This window comes from Gopherus evgoodei, chromosome 9, assembly GCF_007399415.2.
Source record: "Gopherus evgoodei ecotype Sinaloan lineage chromosome 9, rGopEvg1_v1.p, whole genome shotgun sequence".
In the NCBI taxonomy this organism is placed as follows: Eukaryota; Metazoa; Chordata; order Testudines; family Testudinidae; genus Gopherus; species Gopherus evgoodei.
In genome coordinates, this window is record NC_044330.1 from 50355373 (window position 1) to 50376661 (window position 21289).

Sequence of the window (21289 nt, forward strand, 5' to 3'; positions counted from 1 at the left end):
TCTCTCTCTCTCACACACACACACACACACACACACACACACACACACACGAGCGTGAAAAGTCTGCAGCTGTGCGTGCACCATCAGGAGGGGTGGAGGGAGTGGTGCACTCCAGCGGGAAAGCTTGGGTTCATCAACATTCAGTTTCCTCAGGTAAGTGTTTGCAGCCACTACTGTGTGTCTGTTGTGTTTCCTCCCTGCCTCAGTCTATGCTGCCTTGTAGAGTGTGAGGCTACATTAACAACAACGTGTTAACCCTTGAGGGCTAAGCCAAGTGCTAGTTCATCATTTAGCAGTGTGGAATTCCCTAGGAAATATCCCAACTTCTTCTTCCCTCTGACTCCACCACCTCAACCAAACTTCACAATCATCATTGCTGTGTACAGTATTAACTTGTTTGTTTAAAATTGTTTAAAACTTATACTGAATATGTATATAATGTCTTTTATCTGGTGAAAAAAATTTCCCTGGAACTTAACACCCCTATTTACATTAATTCTTATGGGGAAATTGGATTTGCTTAACATCATTTTGCTTAAAGTAGCATTTTTCAGGAACATAACTATAACATTAAGTGAGGAGTTACTGTATTACAAAAAGGCAAAAAAAGGCACAAACCTCATATGACTCGATGGCATTGAAATCAGACCTGCCTTTGAGAGTAATCACGGCCTCCCAGTTGGATTTTGAAGATCTGATCCATCTCCTTTTTTCAGGGACTGCTTGATTTGGAATCTTCCCAGGCTGGTGGCAACTCACTGAGTGAAGCAAGGCCAGGGAAGAGACAACTATTTGGGTGGGGTCTGCTGGGGTCGGGTTGCAGGAGGTGGGGAAGGAGAGAGATCTCCCAGGCTTTCCTCAGTGTTTCCAGAAGCAGAATTTTGGCCCTGTAAAGGGCTGCAGACAGACACTTGTTATGGGAGTTGGTTACATCTAAGATCACTAGTAACTAAAAGATATTAAAGAAAAAAATGTACCGTATATACTTGATCATAAGCTGGTTCGTTTATACGCCAACCGCCGCAAAATGGATAAGTAAAAATGGAAAATTTTTATAACCCGTTCACAAGCCGACTCTATAATTCAAAGGTCAGCAAACTTTGGCTCCCGTTGGTGGGCCGAGATGGTTTGTTTACCTTGAGCATCCGCAGGCATGGAGGTAAACCTAAGTAAACAAAGTGCCTCGGCATGCCAGCTGCTTACCCTGACAGGCAGGACAGCAACTAGTGGGGAAATTTTGGTGGGGGGAGAACCTGGGAGTCAGGGGAGTAACCCCTGTGACCACCCGCCACATGACGCTGTCCCTAGCCCAGGACCCCCACACTCTCCCCATCCTCTCCCTTCCCACCTTATCTGGGGAGGGCCAGGACTATGTCCATTCCATTGGTGTGCTTTGTGCATTTGACTATACAAGAGACATATTGAAGCTGGCTATACACATACACAATTAGGCAGTTTTCCTAGTTGAAACTTTTGTGTGGCTTGCGCAGAAAAAAGCAGGTATTTTACTGTTCCAAAATCTAGTCTATTACTGACAAGGTTTTATTTTGCTTAGTTTGAGATATAAAATCATTGCACTGTTGATGAAATTGTGTGTAAACCTGAATGAACTTTTGTACCAAATTATTTTTCTGCATAAGTTGAGAAAGAAATTGTGTAGACAGGTCAATAAATCAAAAATAAAAGATGTGGGGAAATGCCAAAAGTGTAGAGGCACTGAAAAGCCTTTGGATTAGGTTTGGGTTTTGTTTTTCACTTAAAGCCAGGGATTCAGTCTCAGGCTTCATTCTCTGTCTTTAATGAAGAATGCAGAGGACTCTATCCAAATTAACAACACACAATCTGTGGGAAATTATTACGTTTTCTGGGGCTTTTCAATTAAATGTGTTGCTTAATTAATCTTGACTCTTAAAAAAAAAAAAAAAAAGGGACCTTGAAGAAATTTCTTTTGTTTCACCTTTTTTCATATCCCTTTAGGGAAAGTGTGAGAGAAGAGGAAAATCACCTATTTATTTATTTATTTATTTATTTATTTATTTATTTATTTATTTATTTATTGTCAGTGAAGTGCTGTTGCAGCTTGGAACTCACACTTCGCAATCTACTTTTTCAGGACACATCCTATCTTTTCATCACTGGCCCTGATGTAGTCAAGTCTGTTACCAATGAAGATGTTACCCAGGAACAGCTTGGGGGAGCAAAGACACACACTGCAGTATCAGGTGAGAGCTGATTATTTTACTTAGTTAGCATATGATCCAGTTTTCCAAACTGAATGAATCAGCAGTAGATGTTAGAACTACTTTTTCTCACTAGGGGCCTCCATGTGAAATTCTTCTTTAAAGGTTATGGGGTTTGGGGTATTGGATTTTGGGCACTGAATAGCACCATTTATTTTTGCACTTTGTAGTATATCAATGGAATAACAACTACTAGACATGCATTGAAGGTTTTAAGCAAGAATAATATGATCCTTTCACACGAGGGGGAGTTCATATATATTTTCAAGTCTTTTAAGTCATTTTAACTCAAGATTATAGAGTGTTTTACTGCATTATGGTAACAAACCTGTGGCTGAATTTGCTATCCCTTTCCAGCATTCCTTTTTCATTCTTTTCTAATGCTTCTCTTCCTCTTTTGGAACAAAGTTACCTATGCAACTTCTTGTCTTGGAGATGACTTTTAAAAAAAAAGACTAAACAAAATCTGACTAGTGAGTTGTATGGCTGTGAAAGTTTACTTTTTAAAGGAAAGAAATGTTGCCATAAGTTGAAGCTAGTTCTTCATTTTAAGCTTAATTTTGTCCTCCTTTCTAGCTTTGAGAAAACTGAATTAAACCTATGTGAAAATGTCTGTGTGAGACAATGCTAGAGTAGGTATTTTAGGGGAAGCTAAGGGGATGTTGGACAAAGTGATTTTTGGAGGTGTGGTTATTAATATTTTAATAAAATTATCCATTCTTAGAAATTGTCACGTCTCAGAACCCTTTTTCTGGCTCATCGTATCTCAGAAAAGACTTGGCATAGCTCCAAAACTGTCTTATTCTGTTGGCCTCTGTGAGGACTGGTATCTTTAGCTAATTTAGTAGAGTTGGTTTGGTCAATCATTTACTTATTAAAAGTTAAGTCTATGTGAACACACTGCATCCCTGAATGGGCACAGACAGGCCTCATGGCCTTGTAGACTTCATAAGGGCCAGATCAGAGTAGGCTGTCCATTTGCAGAAGAAGAGGAATGTTAAGCATAGGAAGGAGGGAATGTGGTATGCATGGAATATGAGGAAAGGAGTATATAGGGGTGCCTATGGGTATCACTGCAGACCTTTAAGAATCTATCTACTTAACCATTTCTACTGCATCCATCACTGTAGTATCTAGGCATTAAATACACCAATGAAGAGTGAGGAGCAATATCAATTGCTCTCTGAGAATGGACCACTTTCTCCACACCTCATTAGTCTTTCCCATGAGTAGGAATATGCAGAGGACACTTGATGATGAAATAAAGGTTACGTACCGATAACTGGAGTTCAAGATGAACTCTACATATTCACACTTCCACACCTACCTTTCCCCACTTCCTCAGAGTCCTGCTTACTAAAGGACCTGGAATTAAAGAAGGGAAGGAACTGCAGGGGAATGGAGCACTCATGCCCCTTTTATACCCTTGCTTGCAATGATCTGTATTCACTATGAGGAGGTCTGAGGAAAGTATACTAGTGCGACAGTGGGCACTGCTAGCAAGAGTTCTACCATTCAAGCTGTACTGGTCAAAGCCTGGCGTGAGTGTATACGCAGAGTCCATCTCAAAAGAACTCTGGTTACAGGTGAGTAACCTTCATTTGGGTCTAATACAACATCCTGGTATCCAACCACAATGAGCTGCAAAAAGTAGTAAAGCTATTTTTTAAAACACAAAAATAAGGAGAGTGATCCAGAGCTCCTCAAGGAAGGAAGATTGACATACTTAGATGATTCTCAGACTCTTCAACCTTACTGGAGTTTAAAACTTGATGGCTCTGCTGACTTCAAAAATCTTGATATGATTGATGGGTTTGATGTGTTAAAAAATCCAAATGGAACCCTTGTAAAGTAGTATTATTTTGGCTTTTTTCTCCAGGGGTCGCACACAGAGCCTTTGAGAATGATGTAGATGCTTTGCTCAATCTCAGGGAGTTCTTTAATTACCTACCTCTCAGTAATCGTGATCCAGCCCCTGTTCGCAAATGCCATGATCCTAGGTAAGTGAGGGGCTTGCACATGATATCTCACGTTGTTGTCAGTTTAATGTCAAATGTTTTTTCTGACAGTGTGAATACAAGGAAATGAGCATGTTGCAGCTAGACTTGTGATTTTTGCCTTCTTCACTGATTAATTCCCTCTTCCAACATGTATGTGTGCACATGTTTTGTTAGCTCTTTGTTTAGGAAGTTTTTTATATATGTACTTTGTTTAGCAGTTTTACAAATCATTGTCCCATAGCTACCAGAAGTACAGTATTAACCACTAAAAAAATGAACTTACCAGTCACTGTTTAGAGATTCATCCTGTGTTCCTGTGAGGCAGGAATAAGTTATAGGACAAGCCTCCTTACCCAGAAACAATATCTCCAGGATGATGTATTTTCTTAAACAGGAGGACATTTCTGCTTTGTCTGATATTGACAAACCAAGAGAGTCTATGATACTGATTAATATTCTGAGAAATTTGTCAAATGTTATGTTTGTAGTCTTTTGCCATGTATGAACTCGATGAGTAAATTTTCCATATCAGTAGCATCCCATGTGGGTTTTTTTTCTTAAACAATTACTCTAATATTGGGCAATTTATTTTTTTCTGTGAGAGGCTACCAATAATCTTGCAGCTACTAAGAGATGAGAGATTAATTCTCTATTTCCTTGGCTGGGATCCATTTCCACTAGCAAGCCTCAGAAGGATTACTACAGGATGCCCAAATAAATGTGTTAGTCTCTAAGGTGCCACAGGGACTCGTTGTTTTCACAGGATCTCTGTGTAATAAATGTTTAATAGTTTGTAATATGAGGTTATGAACTGCATCTCAGTGCTCTAATAATTTGACATATCCAACATATATGCATAAAATAAGTTTTTTTCACCACAAATTTCTCCAATGTTTCTTACCATCCATATTTTTTAATACTTATTCAGTGGATACTTGCACCGACATCTTAAATGATTTTTCTCATATAGTGTTATGAATCAAGAGCACTGCTCTTTTTCCCCCAAATCTAAGCCAGTTTCTCTGAGGTAATATGTCTGCCTAAATCTTTGTCCTGTTATATCATATATACAGATATTTTCTTGCCAGAAAAATTGTCAGTAAATACTGATGTGAATTATGAGTTATAGTTGTTTCCTATTAGTCCAGAAGCTATTGAAATTAGTTTCCTCTATAAATGAGTTTATCTACAGTGCTGAGAAATATAGGGTTTTATTCTATCCTCATTGAAGTCAGTAACAAAGCTCCAATTGACTAGCTTTGATTAGGGCCATAATTCCTAGGTTGAAAGTACTCGTCCCATGGGAAAGCAGGCCAATAAAAATTAGAGTTGTTTACTGAAGGAGTTAGAAGACTCTCTTCAGTAAACAATTGGTCAGCCATGAATATTCCATTTCTCTTCCACTCTGAAAACTCTAGTTCATTGTTTGTGTTAAAGTCTGGACTATAGGGAATACCCAAAGGGAGGCTGTCACTGCCTCTTGGTGTGGTCTTTCGAGGCGTCTCAGCTGATCTTCACTGAACTTCCTTAGTTTATCCTTAGTCAGGTCCATTACTGGACCCTTAACCCAGTCAAGTCTTTCAGCCCTTCAATTGTTGGGCTAGCAGTCTCCCTTACTCTCCTGGCTGTTTTCTTGGTGCAGGGCTGTTTTCTTTGTTATCCTTGGCCTTTCTGCCTCCCTTTCCTTCTCTGTACTCTCCCCTTTATAGCAGGTCCTGTTTACTCTGTTGGTTGCAGCTGTGGGTGCCTGCCTCCATGATTGGCAGTTCTGGCAGCTGCGTGGGGGATGTGATCAAGCTGCTTGCTTGTAAACAGGGGGAACTGACCTCCCCCTCTGTCTACGCTCAGTATGAGGTTTATAGACCCCATTACAGAGGCTCTTGCCAAAGGGTGCCTACAGATTCTGGAGGTGTAATTTTATTAATCCTTGATAACCTAGAAATATTACTGCAATTTTCTTGTTCAATAAAAACTAGTATTTGCCTGGATTAGAGGTACCTCAACTAACCAACAACTACCTACAGTTGGCTTGTTTGATAGTACCATATTATATTTGGAGCAGCTAGTCCATTCTGCATAGTGGGTCTGTGTAAAGTAGCTGCACCCATTCTCAGCCTTCTCTTACTTGTATAATTCTAACAGCATCCTCTGGATAACTGCTGGAGTTTTATGATTTGAAGAAGACTTTGAAACAAGACCAGTATCCTGGGCTAAACATTCATTTTATTGATGGCAGTTCTCTCTCACCAAGAGACTGTGGTATTCCTCCAGCACGCCAGAGCTCTGTGTATTTCCTGTGATGGTCTGATGTTTCCATTGTACAGATCCTCTAGGTTACTTAAGATTGGATTCCCAAGTATCTTGCAGAATGTTTTAGCCATTTATACCCAAACATTTTCTGGACAGTTGATATCTCTGAGTCTGTTAAATGTATATCTTCTTTTATTTTTAGCATGATTTAATTAAAATCAGTTGTTTTCTTCAAATTAAGGATTTCTTTAGATAATGATTTTAGGGAAACATTTGAGTAAAATATTATAACAGCCACGTGACAAACTATTTTACTGTGTATACCTGCCAGTTTTATTCCATTAATAAACATATTCTCCCTTGTTCAAAAGACTTTGTGGCCAGTGGGGAAAGCAAAGGAGAGTCCCCCGTCCCTCCCAGCTCCCCCATATAACTCAGACAGGAAAGATGTCAGCCCATGGATTTGCATCACTGCTTTAGGGCTGATATAAAGAGCAGTAATTTTATTTATTTTAATTTAGACAGGTTGACTGGAGCTTTGTATGATTACAGGCAACTTTTTCCTCACTGGTGATTCTCTCCCTTCCCCCCCTCTTGCCTTCCAGCTGTGTCCAACCCAATGACTGGGGAGACAAAAATGAGAAGGCTTCTCCTCTTTCCCTTAAAAACTATTTTCTGTCTCCCCCCACCCTACCATCTCTTGGTAGCAGCTGGCTCCTGTGTTACTGTGGCCAGCAGAGCCTGCAGCAGACAGAAGATGTATAGATCCTGTAGTCCTGCAAGAACACACACACACACACACACACCACTGTTCTATGTCTTAATGCACAAGTCGCCAGGTTAAAACTAAGAAATTTTTTTCTCTGTATTTGGAAAGCTTGGTTGAAGATGCCAGCATCCAGATAGAGTCTTGTCAAGCAGTCCCCAATGGGAGGAGTTACAGGTGTATGTCTTCTGTATGGAATTTAATCTGGTTTTGTGAATACTCATGTCATTTTTAACTACTTTGCATTTTGTCTGAAGTAATCGCCTGGTTCCTGAGCTGGACACAGTTGTCCCAATGGAGTCTACTAAAGCCTATGATATGGTCGACATTGTACATTCGGTAAGCCTTCTGTTCTAAAGAAAGTATTTGTGACAAATTATTAAATGGCCCAGAATGCTGGAAGCAAACTAGCAGAATGCCACAGGAGACCTACTTACAGTTAACTCTGTCTTCACAATAGCCATTCAGATAATTCTTTCTCCATGCATTGATCATAAATCCAAAGGTAACAAAAATAGTGAAAATAAGGAATCTAATGTATGAAAGGAATTTTAGATTTGGGATTTGTCTTTAGGACTCATTTTTGTCTTTCAAATGTCCATCCATCACATAGATGGAAGACAGTATTGTTCATGTTTCTTTTCTTAAAAAGTGGATAAGGCAGTTCCCAGATAAAAAACTGGAAAATTGTACACCTTAGTGCCCTTATCTTTTTATTTCTCTTATGAGTGTAAATAATGTTGTTGTGTGTTTTACTATTTTCCTTAATTTAAAGGGAAGCAAACTTTGGTGATTCCAATCTATTCGTAGAAACTTGAAATAAAAGAATGTTATTACGTTTCCAAAGTCAAGCACTCAGAAGTTTGGAAATACCAGAATTAAAGTTGCATGGAATGAGGCACAGGTGTCCTGTGGAAAAAAATAGTATGTGATGTGATATAATGCAGACGTAGCATTAAGGTTACTTGAGCAATTTTCATACTGGGGTTTTGTAACTTTTTTAGTGCTTTATTTTGCAGTCTTAATGTTCTTAACATATTTTCATGTTTTTTAACAAAAAATAAATATGCGATTGTTACAATTTCCCCTGCAGGTCATCATCAGGGTTTGAATTTTACACCTCCAGATTCATGGCACAGAGCTCTACCACTTGAGTTAAATGTTAGGTGTCTTATGCTGTTATCCTCTGTGGACCAGCCAGAAGGGGATAGTGTGCAACACACTGAAGCAGTGGGTTACATATACAAGAAAAACTCAACTGTACTGGCAGTGTGCCCTATCACTTAGATTTTTCAGATTTTCTGAGAGGCAGTGTGGAAGAAGAGGTGTGAATTGTCTCTTCCATATTAGGGTATAGTCTCAAGTTTGACAGAAATGACTGCCCAATCTCCATCGAGCCTGTAAAATAGGTGGTGACTCTGATATTTGCCTGCCTGCTAAAGTATAGTATATGTGTATGGACTTATTAATATTGGTCTATAGAAAAGATGAAATCACAGAAATCAGGGTCTAATGGCTCCCAGCATTTTCCTCTAACCAAATGGTATTCTGATGGGGGAAAGCATGAGTAACAGGATGCAGTTTATCTGGCAGTTCAGCTCTGGGGAGCTGCTTCATAATGGTGCCAGAGGCTCAGTGGGGTCTGGGAGCATGTTCAGTGTGGGTGGAATGTTCTGAATATTAAGGTGCAAACCTTGTCACATTCTGTTGCGAGAGCTAAAAACTTGGCCACATGTGGGTGAATTGTCATGGGGGTAAGCAAAAGACTTATCCTCATGCCAAAATTCAAGCACCTGCTCCAAAAGAAAGGATGGGATTTGCACAAGTGCCTATGTGAGTTAGAGAGAAAAGTCCAACTAACTTTCAGTAGGACTTGTGCTCCTAGACCAGCTGCTGTTGAAAATCCCACCCTGAGGCACAGAGCTATTTAAAATATGGTCAAATATTTTTGCATTGTTACAACTGTCTGTCCTTTACCATGTACTCAGAAATAGCTGAACTGCTTTCACTCAAACTTAACAAAACATTCTGAGACACAGACCAAGCATGGAAAACTGCAGCCTGAATGATTGGTAGGCAAAGTTATTGTAAGCAGCTGAAAACGGGTTCATGATAAAGTGTTAGGAAACCATAATATAGGTATCAGTACTGCACCATCTATAATTATGCAAACTTATGAACACGTGAACTTTGCTTTGCATCTCTGTGGACATCACTTTACAGAACACACACTGAGAAGCCCATCCCTAGGAATAAGGGCTGGTATGAGGAATTTAGCCCTGACCTGAGAGGTGGAGGGGCACAGAAAGTAATTTGGCTTTAAGGGAGGTTTGAAGAATCTTCGTTGCCTGTCCCTATAAGTGGTAAAAGCAGAGCATGGCTGAGAATTGCTTTTCAGGGAGACAGCCCTGCCTTGTTTCTCTTACTGTCTCAGTTAGATAGATGGCATTGACATAGTATAAAAACGAGGAGTCCTTATGGCACCTTAGAGAATAACAAATTTATTTGGGCATAAGCTTTTGTGGGCTAAAATCCTCTTCATCAGATGCGTGGAGTGGAAAATACAGTAGACAGGTATATATACACAGTACATGAAAAGATGGGAGTTACCTTACCAAGCAGGGGGTCAGAGATCTCTGTTTGACATGCAAACCAGGAGTTTGTCTGTACCAGTGTAAAGATATGGGGTAGACCCTCAGCTGGTATTAATTGTCATGGCTCAACTGAAATGAATGGAATGAAATGGAATTGCACTAACCAAGGGTCTGTGAAAACTAGAAAAGTGCCTTTATTAAAAGGGAATCCATTAAAAGGTTTGCTTTGGTGTCATGCTGAAGAAACAGTCTGATAGAATATATTCAAAAGTAAATGCAGCATCAAAAATATATTGACGTATGCATTTGTAAAGTAGAGAGAGATTCATTTTTAAAACCTTCTAATTCCCAAGCAGTGTGTTTTCTTTCTCTGTAACATTGATACTGTTGTAATTCCCAGCCTCTAGCCCTGAGGATTCTGTCTAAATCTCATTCTTGCAGATTGTTGACGAAAGGGAATTCTTTGAAATCATGCCCTCCTATGCTAGGAACATGATTGTTGGATTTGCAAGGATGAATGGAAGAACTGTTGGAATACTGGGTAATCAACCCAAAGTGGCATCAGGTAGGAGCTAGCTGCCTGGTGCTGGGAATATATATTTCTAACAAAAGGGTGTTTGTAAGCTGCCTGCTAATTCTGTTTTGTTTATTACACACATTGGGAGGACATATGTCACTATAGTAACTAGGTGTACTTTCTCTAAAAGTTGGATCTATGATTCACTTTCCCCTAGAAGTTTAATAGTGGAATAGGTTCTGTGGTAGGACTAGCATTTTATGTCACATATTAATGATCTGGAAAAGCAGGGTAAACAGTGGCAAAATTTGCAGATTATGAGCCTAAATAATTTTGTGTCACTATTAGAGAAACCAATGAAAAACTTCAGTGGGACTAAGCAAAACTAGTTAGATGGGCAGCATAGCATGATGGCAGATAAAATTCCATGTTGATCAGTGTAAGATGATTTATGTTGTGTGGAATAAAAACTATTCTCAACTGCTGCCACTCAGAAAAGACAACATGCATCTTACTGGTCAGCTCATTGAAAACCTCTGCTCAATGTGCAGCTAAGGATGCATAATAAATGAGAGAGGATACTACTGAAAGAATTCTAAATCCATACTATACATCAGTGGTACCTCATCACATGGAATATGGCATTTGGGCTTCCTAGCCAAACAGACACAGCTAGGTTTGCCAACCCTCCCGCTTTTGCTGGGAGTCTCCTGGAGGCTACTTCAGCCAAACCAGGAAATTTTGGACATTAAAACTCTGGCGGTGCAGTGGAGCTAAGACAGGTTCCCTACTTGCCTTGGCCCCACGCCACTCCCGGAAGCAGTCAGCATGTCCTTGTGGCCCTGTGAGAAGGGACAGGGAGTCTCCACGTGCTGTTCCCAGCCCAAGCACTGACTCTGCAGCTCCCATTGGCCAGGAACTGTGGCCAAAGGGAGCTGCAGGGGCGGTGCCTGTGGACAGTGGTTCGCAGTGGCCCCCTGGCTCCCCCTCTAAGAAGCTGCTGCCAGAGGGATGTGCCAGTTGCTTTCAGGAGCTGCCCAAGGTAAGCACTGCACCCCTCATCCCCTCCTGCACACCTGACTCAGACCGGAGCCCGCAGCCAAACTCCCCCTCCCACACCCAAACTCCATCCCTCACCCCGTCCCACATCCAAACACCCTCCGATAACCTACATTCCCTCTTGCACCCCAGCCCAGAGCCCACACCCGAACTCTCTCACAGAGCCCGCACCCGCTCCTCAGACTCAACCCCCTGCCCCAGCCTAGTGAAAGTGAGTGAGAGTGAGGAAGAGCAAGCAAAGGAGGCAAGGGGGATGGAGTGAGTGGGGGGCAGGGCCTCGGTGAAGGAACAGGATAGCGGGGCCTCAGGAAGGGACAGGGCACAAGTCTTTGGGTGTGCGATTAGATAGTTGGCAACCCTAGACACAGCTGAAAGAGAGAGGATTCACAGGCAGCCAGCAAAAATGACTAGGGACATAGAAAAACTGCCATCTGAAAAATGAATGAAAAGATTAGAACCATTTTGTTTAGCAAGATGGCGAATCTGAGGGGCTTGATAAAGTTATATCAAATAAACAGTATGGAGAGGGCAGTTCAGGCACTTCTTGTCATCTTTTCTCACAGTAAACAAACAAGGAGGCATTCAGTGAAATCAATAGCCAGCAAATTGAAATCTGATAAATGATGTGCTTTTACACACAACTAGCCTGTGGAGCTTATTGCCATTATATCTATGTATAATTAATTGAGGTTAGACATTTTGTTTGATAATAAGCAGATCTGGAGTTGCCATAGTAAAGATTCTTTTTAAAAGATGAAAAAATGTGGAAAGGCTATAAACCCTTCTCTTTCAGGGCATACAATAATCTAATTAACAGATGGGGATTAGCCCTTATTTCCCTTTCGTATTTCTCTGACATCTCTCTGGTACTAGCCATAGGTTACTGTTACTGGATTATAGAATCATAGACTTTAAGGTCAGAAAGGACCATTATGATCATCTAGCCTGACCTCCTGCACAATGCAGGCCACAGAATCTCACCCACCCACTCCTGTATCGAGCCTGTGTCTGAGCCGTTGAAGTCCTCAAATCATGGTTTAAAGACTTCAAGGTGCAGAGAATCCTCCAGCAAGTGACCCATGCCCCACGCTGCAGAGGAAGGCAAAAAAAACCCAGGGCTTCTGCCAATCTGCCCTGGAGGAAAATTCCTTCTCGACTACAAATATGGCTGTCAGCTAAACCCTGAGCATGTGGGCAAGACTCACCAGCCAGACACCCAGGAAAGAATTCTCTGTAGTAACTCAGATCCCACCCTATCTAACATCCCATCACAAGCCATTGGCCATATTTGCCGCTAGTAGTCAAAGACAAATTAATTGCCAAAATTAGGCTATCCCATTATACCATCCCCTCCATAAATATATCAAGCTTAGTCTTGAAGCCAGATATGTCTTTTGCTCCTACTTCTCCCCTTGGAAGGCTGTTCCAGAACTTCACTCCTCTAATGGTTAGAAACCTTTGTCTAATTTTAAGTCTAAACTTCCAGTTTATATCCATTTGCTCTTGTGCCCACATGGGTACTAAGCTTAAATAATTCCTCTCCCTCCCTGGTATTTATTCCTCTGATATATTTATAGAGAGCAATCATATCTCCCCTCAGCCTCCTTTTGGTTAGGCTAAACAAGCCAAGCTCTTTGAGTCTCCTTCCATAAGACAGGTTTTCCACTCCTCGGATCATCCTAGTAGCCTCTCTCTGAACCTGTTCCAGTTTGAATTCATCTTTCTTAAACATGGGAGATCAGAACTGCACACAGTATTCTAGATGAGGTCTCACCAGCGCCTTGTATAATGGTACTAACACCTCCTTATCTCTACTGGAAATACCTGGCCTGATGCATCCCAAAACCGCATTAGCTTTTTTCACGGCCATATCACATTGCCAGCTCATACTCATCCTGTGATCAACCAATACTCTGAGGCCCTCCGCTTCCTCTGTTACTTCCAACTGATGCCTCTCCAGCTTATAACAATAGTTCTTGTTATTAATCCCTAAATTCGTGACCTTGCACTGTTCACTATTAAATTTCATCCTATTACTATTACTCCAGTTGACAAGGTCATCCAGATCTTCCTGTATAATATCCAGGTCCTTCTCTGTATTAGCAACACCTCCCACTTTTGTGTCATCCGCAAACTTTATTAGCACATTCCCACATTTTTGTGCCAAGGTCAGTATAAAAAGATAGGTCCCAAAACCAATCCCTGAGGAACTCCGCTAGTAACCTCCTTCCAGTCTGACAGTTCACCTTTCAGTATGACCCATTGTAATCTCCCCTTTAACCAGTTCCTTATCCACCTTTCAATTTTCATATTGATCCCCATCTTTTCCAATTTAGCTAATAATTCCCCATGTGGAACTGTATCAAATGCCTTACTGAAATTGAGGTAAATTACATCCACTGCATTTCCTTTATCTAACAAATCTGTTACTGTCTCAAAGAAGGAGATCAGGTTGGTTTGGCACAATCTACCTTTTGTAAAACCATGTTGTATTTTGTCCTAATTACAATTGACCTCAATGTCCTTGACTACTTTCTCCTTCAAAATTTTTTCCAAGACCTTGCATACTGTAGATGTCAAACTGACAGGCCTGTAGTTGCCCAGATCACATTTTTCCCCTTTCTTAAAGATAGATCCCTCGTCTGAGCTGGTATGGGAATTCTTACGTTACTTTGAAGGACATTTTGTTCCGTGTGTTAAATGATTTTGTCTCCATGTGGTAAATTACATTTTTGAGATAATTAGATGGTCGTATGACTACCCATGATGGTTCTTTTTCTGAAGAACAACTTGATCAAATACAAACATTTCCTGAGTTAAATTGCTAACTTTCTTACTGGCACCTGAGAAAACTAGCGGTTTTTACTGCTGTTTTGCTTTTGATTCAATTTTTAATTTTGGCAAAGATGTCTAAAAGCTCAAGGCTGTCTCTGTTCTGTATTGGTTTTGTATAGTTTAAATATGATAAAATATACGTTTTATTTGTTTTTTGGCATGGAAACTTCTTTGAGTGTTTTAGTAACTAGCGAGGACATAATAGCAGAGCTGGTCTTAGGAAAGAACTTTGGATCAAGTGATAACAGGTTGATTCAATTTAAATTAAAGGCTAACTAAAACAAGGTTGTCAACTGTGATTTTAATTTCAAAAGGGCATTTCAGAGATTAAGGGAATTAGTTAAAGAAATCAGCTGGACTGAAGAGCTCAAGGACTTAACTGTGGATGAGACTTAGAATTTTTTCAAATCAGTTATACAAAAACTGAAATTTTCATCCCAGGAAAGGGGGAAAAGGCGAGAGAGGCTCCAGGTGGTTGATTAACCACCTCAAAAAGATTATTAGGAGTAGGCAGAGAGCCTATAGGGATCGCAAAGGGAGGTTAATTAGCAAAGAAAGCTACATCATGGAGGTTAGAAAATGTAGGAATAAAGTGAGAATTGCTAAAGTCAAGCTGCATTAGCTGTTGCCAAAGAAATTAAAATAAATAATTTGTTTTAGTTCTATAAATAAACAGGGCTGCCCAGAGGATTCCGGGGGCTGGGGCCATCGGCGGCAGGCGGCTCCAGTGGACCTCCCACAGGCGTGCCTGCGGAGGGTCCGATGGTCCCGCGGCTTCGGTGGAGCATCCGCAGGCACGCCTGCAGGAGGTCCACCGGAACCGCGGGACCAGCGGACCCTCCGCAGCCATGCCTGCGGGAGGTTCACCGGAGCTGTGGGACCAGCAAGCGGCAGGGGGCCCCCTGCGCGGTGAAATGTCTAGAGCCGGCCCTGTTCGGCGGCGGGGGGCCCTTCCGTTCTGGGACCCGCCGCTGAAGTGCCCCGAAGACCCGCGGCGGGGGTCCCCCGCCGGCGAATTACTGCCGAAGCGGGACCCGCCGCTGAAGTGCAGCCCGCTCTTCGGCGGTAATTCGGTGGCGGGGGTCCCTGCCGTGGGTCTTCGGGGCACTTAGGCGGCGGGTCCCTGAACGGAAGGGCCCCCCGTCGCCGATTTGCCACCGAAGACCGGGTTGCACTTCGGCGGCAGGTCCCGCTTCGGCAGTAATGCGATGGCGGGGGGTCCTTCCGCCCTCCAGCGAAGACCGGGAGCAGAAGAAGCTCTGGATCCTGGCCCTGCAAGAGTTTTCTGAGGCCTCTGAGCGAGTAAAGGACCCCGCTCCAGGGGCCCCGAAAAACTCTCGTGGGGGCCCCTGCGGGGCCTGGGGCAAATTGCCCCTCTTGCCCCCCCCCCCCCCCCCCCCCGGGCAGCCCTGTAAATAAACAGAATAAAGAAGGATGAGGTTGAGCTGCTATGCAGTGTGAAGGGAAGGGGATAAAATTAAAATAAATCCTTTGCCTTAGTTTTGAATAACGATAATAATGTGGAAAATGTGCATGGATGCAGTGCGGCTGATGGAAATGAGTGTCTAGAAGTTGAAACAACCATCTCTGAGGTGGAAGAAAAATTTAGAGCTTAATACACTCAAATCGGGGTGGGGACTAAATAACTAGAATACTGAAAGAACTGGCACATGAGATTGTTAGTCCAGTAGCAAGGATTTTTAATAAATGTATTATTTGGGGGTAGAACCATAATATTGGAGAATAGCTAACATCATACCTCTATTTAAGAAAGAGAAGAAAAGTGATCTGGGCAATTGCAGACCTGTTAGTCTCACCTCAATAGTATGCAAAGTTTTAGAGCAAATTATGAAGGAAGGAATAAATAACATCATGGAAGTAAATGGTAAAGAGGAGGTAATGCAACATGGGTTCACCAAAGTTTGATCATGCCAGACTAACCTGATTACCTTCTTTGAGAAACTGATTTTTTTTCGATAAGGGAAGTGCAGTAGATATAATATACCTGGACTTCAGGAAAACATTTGACATGGTACCACATGGGAAATTATTAGTTAAATTAGGGAAGATGGGGATCATGAAAAACATTGTAAGATGGAGGAGGAATTGGCTAAAAGGGAGAAGGTTATGCTGAGAGGTGAACTGTCAGGCTGGAGGCGAGTTGTTATAAGTAGAGTTCCTCAAGGATCAGTCTTGGGACCAATCTTATTCAATATTTTTATTAAAGACTTTGACTCAAAAAAGTATGTGTACTAATGAAATTGGGTTATGAAACAAAGTTAGGAGGCATCTTCAATGCAGAGGAGAATCAGAATATTATGCAGGAAGATCTGGATGATCTTGAAAACTGGAGTGATAGAAATGGGATGAAATTAAAAAGTACAAAGAGCAAGGTCATGCACTTAGGGTCCAATAATAAGAATTTGTGCTACATCAGCTGGACACATCAGTGGAAGAGCGAGACCTGGGTGTGAGAGTCCATCATAAGGTAACTAGGAGCACCAATATGAGGCTGTAAAAAGGCAAATGTGCCTCTTAGGCTGTATCAGATGAGGCATTTCCAGTAGAAAGAGAAACTTATTAATGCCTTTGTACAAGGCACTGAAAGACTTCATCTGGAAGATGGTGTACTGTTCTGGTCACTCATGTTCAAGAAAGATTAAAGTGGAACAGGTGCAGAGAAGACATATTAGGATGATCAGGGTAATGGAGAGTCTGTCTTATTAGAGGAGACTGAAAGATCTTGACTTGTTTAGTCTAGCAAAAAGAAGACTGAGAGGGGAGATGATTGCTCTCTATAAATACATTAGAAGGGTAAAAACCAGGGAGGGCAAAGAGCTGTTTAAGCTAAAAGACAGTATTGGCACAAGAACAAATGTATAGAAACTGGCCAGAACAAATTCAAGCTGGAAATTAGAAGGTTTCTAACCATCAGAGGAGTGAGGTTCTGGAACAGCCTCTCAATAGGAGTTGTGCAGGCAAACTTAATTAGTTTTAAGAGAGAGCTGGACAAATTTATGAGTACAGTTGTATGAAGGAGTTGTGTGTGAGTGGAGATTAAAGCTCAATAGTTGTGGGGCTCATTTCTGGTTTATGATGTTCTTCAAGTGATTGCTCATGTGTATTCCACAGTGGGTGTGCATACTCGCCATGTGCACCAGTGCTGGAAGTTTTTCCCCTAGCAGTACCTGCAGAGGGGGAGCGCCCCCTGCAAACCCTGGAATGGCACCTGCCTGGCGTGGTATAAGGCGAGCTGCATGCTCCCCCCACTCTCAGTTCCTTCTTGCCGCCAGTGAAGGTGCATCGGAACTGCTTTGTTGTAGCTCTTCCCTGTTAGGGGGCTTATTCCTTCACCCTCTTATTTCCCTGGTCCTTCTCGCATGAAGAGAGAGCAACAATACCCGAAGTCCGAAGGTGCAAACAATTTGATGTTTATTGGGGTAAACTTCCAGCAAGCATGATTCCTTTCCTTTCTCAGTGTCCTGCTTCCCAGCTCTGACACCACAGAGCCTTGCCTGTGTCCCTGTTCCCATTCCCTCCCCCCTTAGCAAAACATGATTCCAATTCCCCCACCCCCATTCCCTGTTCCCATTCCCCCCTTACTTCCTGACTGACTGCAGACTATTTAGTAAAACTTGAGTTCTGCTTAGCTATACCTTAACTCATCATTTTACTGAGATTTTAACTAACCAATCCTAATATATTGTAACATGATTATTTAACCAATTATATCCCACCACCTTAATTGGTTTACACCCAACAAAATTAATTATACAGCAGACATAAACAATCACAGAACCAGACAGAGATTATACAGACAAACAATAGGGAAGTGGAGACTACAGTGATAGAACAATACAGAAATGAGGATTTCACATCCCAACTATTGATAAGTGAGTTCTTGCCAGATGAGGATGCTATCAGACTAAGTTTCCGTTTACATCTTCTAGGCTCTTTCCTTTCTCTGGAGATGATAGGAATATCAGGATAGGATTGTATTCCTAACAGCCCAATAGCACCTTATTTCAATGTGACTAGTTTGGAATGTAAGGATGTGACTATACGCTTCCCAGCTTATGGCTGGCCTCTGCTGCTTAGCCAAAGAACAGGGCCTCAGACTGTCACAGTAAGAGAAGGCCCTTACACCGGCAGACATTGATTTTGATTCTTTCTTTTATACCTCTATAACTAGCTTAGTGATAAGAAAACACCTAAATTTTTAAAGTATAGACCTTTGCAGACAGGCCTGAATATAGTCCCCGGTTCTGCTCTTGGGGGGTCTGGGGAGGTGTGCTATCTCCAACGCCTTTCTCCTATCTTGGTCAGGCTGGCTTCTCTGTGCCTTCCCCCCATTCCCTCTAATCTGCAGGGTCCTGGAGAAGATAAAGTCGGACAAGGCCCAGGCAGTATTGCTATAGGACCCTCACAGGCCTGGCGGTAGCTCCACCATGGCCGTTGCCGCTCCGCCCAGACCTGCTCTCACAGGACCAGGGCCGCCTCCTCTATCCCAACCTAGCAGCTCTTCACCTTATGACATGGCTGCTCAATGGTTAGGTGGAGAAGAAAGAACATGCTCAGAGTAAGTTCAGCGGGTCCTCCTCGAAAGTAGATGTCCCTCCACTCGTCGTGCTTATTTGGTGAAGTGGTCCTGATTTTCTAGGTGGGCGGCAGACCAGGGTGTCTCCCCAGTGACCACCCCAATCCAGCTTATCATTGATTACTTCTTCCACCTGAGGGCCCATGGCCTGGTGCCCTCGTCCGTCAAGGTGCACCTGGCGACCATATCGGCCTTCCATCCGCCAGTGCAAGGACACACGGTGTTTTTCCATGCTATGACTGGCCAGTTCCTTAAGGGTCTAGATCATCTTTTCCCATATTCTTGATCCCCGGTTTCCACAGTGGGATCTGAACCTGGTGTTGGCTCATCTCACAGGGCCCCCGTTTGAACCACTGGCCATGTGTTCCTGGTCTCACCTCTCATGGAAGGTGGCCTTCCTGGTTGCTATCATGTTGGCCAGGCAAGTCTCAGAGCTCAAGTCCCTGACCGTTGAACTGCCTTGCACAGTCTTTCATAAGGACAAGGTCCAGCTCCTCCCACACCCTGTGTTCCTCCTAAAAGTGGTCTCTGCCTACCACAGGGGTCAGGACATTTTTCTATTGGTCCTCTTCCCCAAGCCTCATGCTTCTAGTCAGGAACGCTGCCTCCACACGCTTGACGTGCGGCGTGCTCTGGCTTTCTACCTTGAGCGGACAAAGCCATTCAGAAAGTCCTTGCAACTTTTTGTCACCTCAGCTGAGCATGCAAGGGCCAGCTGATTTCCACCCAGCAGCTTTCCAATCGGATCACTTCGTGCATCCATTCCTGTTACAAGCTGGCAGGTGTTCCCCCGCCACCCGTTGTGAGGGCACACGACCTGGGCACAGGCCTCGTCGGCTGCCTTCGTTGTCACATCTCCAGCCAGGACATTTGTAGGGCCTCCACATTGTCATCAGTTCACATGTTCACCTCACACTATGCATTCATCTCCCAAACCAGGGATGACACAGAGTTCGGCAAGGCTGTACTCCATCCCGGGAACTTGTGAACTCCTACCCACCTCCAACAGATATAGCTTGGAATCATCTACTGTGGAATACACATGAGTAATCACTCAAAGAAAAAACAGTTACCTTTTCCATAACTGGCATTCTTTAAGATGTGTTGCTCATGTCTATTCCACATACCACTCTCCTTCTCCTCTGTCGGAGTTGTCTAGCAAGAAGGAACTGAGAGTGGGGGGAACGTGCAGCTCCCCTTATACTGAGCCGGGCAGGTGTCACTCCAGGGGTCATTTTTCCCTCCCCCCCCCATCCCCATGGGTACTGCTAGGGGGAAATCTTCTGGCACTGGTGCACATGCACATGGCACTGGCATGCACACCTACTGTGGAATAGACATGAACAACACATCTCGAAAAACACCAGTTACGGAAAAGGTAACTTTTTTCCTAAAGCTCAAGCTTCAGGGTTTCAGTTGGCCACATGGAAGGGGTCAGGAAGGGATCTTTCCCCACCTCGCCCAGTGTATTCTGGGAGATTTTTTGTCTCCTTTCTGTGAAGCATCAGGGATGACCATGATTGGAGATGGGACTCTGCATGGGGTGGGCCAGGGCTCTCAGGTAGTACCTAGCATTCTCTCTTTCAGGTTCTTGGCTTGACTGGTTCTTGCTCACATGCCCAGGATTTAACTGATCACCATATGTGGGGTTGGGAAGTAGTTTTCCTCCAGGTCAGATTGGCAGTGACCTTGGGGGAGTTTCACCTTCCTCTGTAGCATGTGGGCATGGGGCACTTGCAGGAATTATCTGGATATAATAAATGGACCACTTCACCTGGAATGGTCCCTTAGACTCTCTAACTACTTATGCTAAACTATCAGTTTGATCTTGTATTTAGCTGTGATACTGAGTGCCATTCCCAGACTGAAGATGAGCTCTGTGTAGGTCAAAAGCTTGTCTAGCTCAGCAACAATAAAATATTTCAGCACCCACCTGGTGTCACTAATGTCCTGGGACTGATACAGCTACAACACTGCAGGTATCTCACTTAATCATTTCTCTGCAATTGCAAGGGCCTCAAGTACTAGTGCATCTCACTCCCTCCTGTTCTCTGCCTGTGGATCTCATTTTAATTTGGTCTTATTTCAGTCGTTGGGTTAGTGTGTGGGTCCTGAGTAGTGGTGGTGGCCTGTGACATACAAAAGGTCAGACTAGATGATCTGGTGGTCTCATGTGGCCTTAAATTCTGACTGTATGAACTGAAAATGCTTGTGTTGCTCTGCGTGTCAGAGTAAAGTTGTGGTTTTACACTGGATGTGGAGACATATGAGCTACTGGTGCAGGAAGTGAAGCCAGATATTATCGGGATAACAGAAACATTGTGGAATAGTAGTCATGACTGGAGTACAGGTGTTGAAGGCCATGTGCTGTTTAGGAAAGACAGAAATAAAGGCAAAGGTGGTGGAGTAGCATTGTATGTCAACGATGAGG

General features: G+C 42.9%; 1 protein-coding gene and 1 long non-coding RNA gene across 4 annotated transcripts in view; both read left to right on the top strand.

Moving 5' to 3' along the window:
• Positions 1-21289, top strand: part of PCCB (propionyl-CoA carboxylase subunit beta) — a 77473-nt gene that overhangs the window by 38213 nt on the left and 17971 nt on the right. For all 3 annotated transcript variants that reach the window (XR_004001914.1, XM_030574677.1, XM_030574678.1), the window contains 4 exons: positions 2114-2222; positions 4120-4240; positions 7514-7595; positions 10292-10415. Coding sequence is in view for 2 of the 3 variants with exons in the window: in XM_030574677.1 (XP_030430537.1) it covers positions 2114-2222; positions 4120-4240; positions 7514-7595; positions 10292-10415 (436 nt within the window). In the remaining variant the exon portion in view is untranslated. The remainder of the gene's footprint in view (positions 1-2113; positions 2223-4119; positions 4241-7513; positions 7596-10291; positions 10416-21289) is intronic.
• On the top strand, positions 1166-1824 carry LOC115657212. Its single transcript, XR_004001918.1, has 3 exons — positions 1166-1277; positions 1368-1373; positions 1815-1824. It is a non-coding gene; the product is annotated as an uncharacterized LOC115657212 (long non-coding RNA).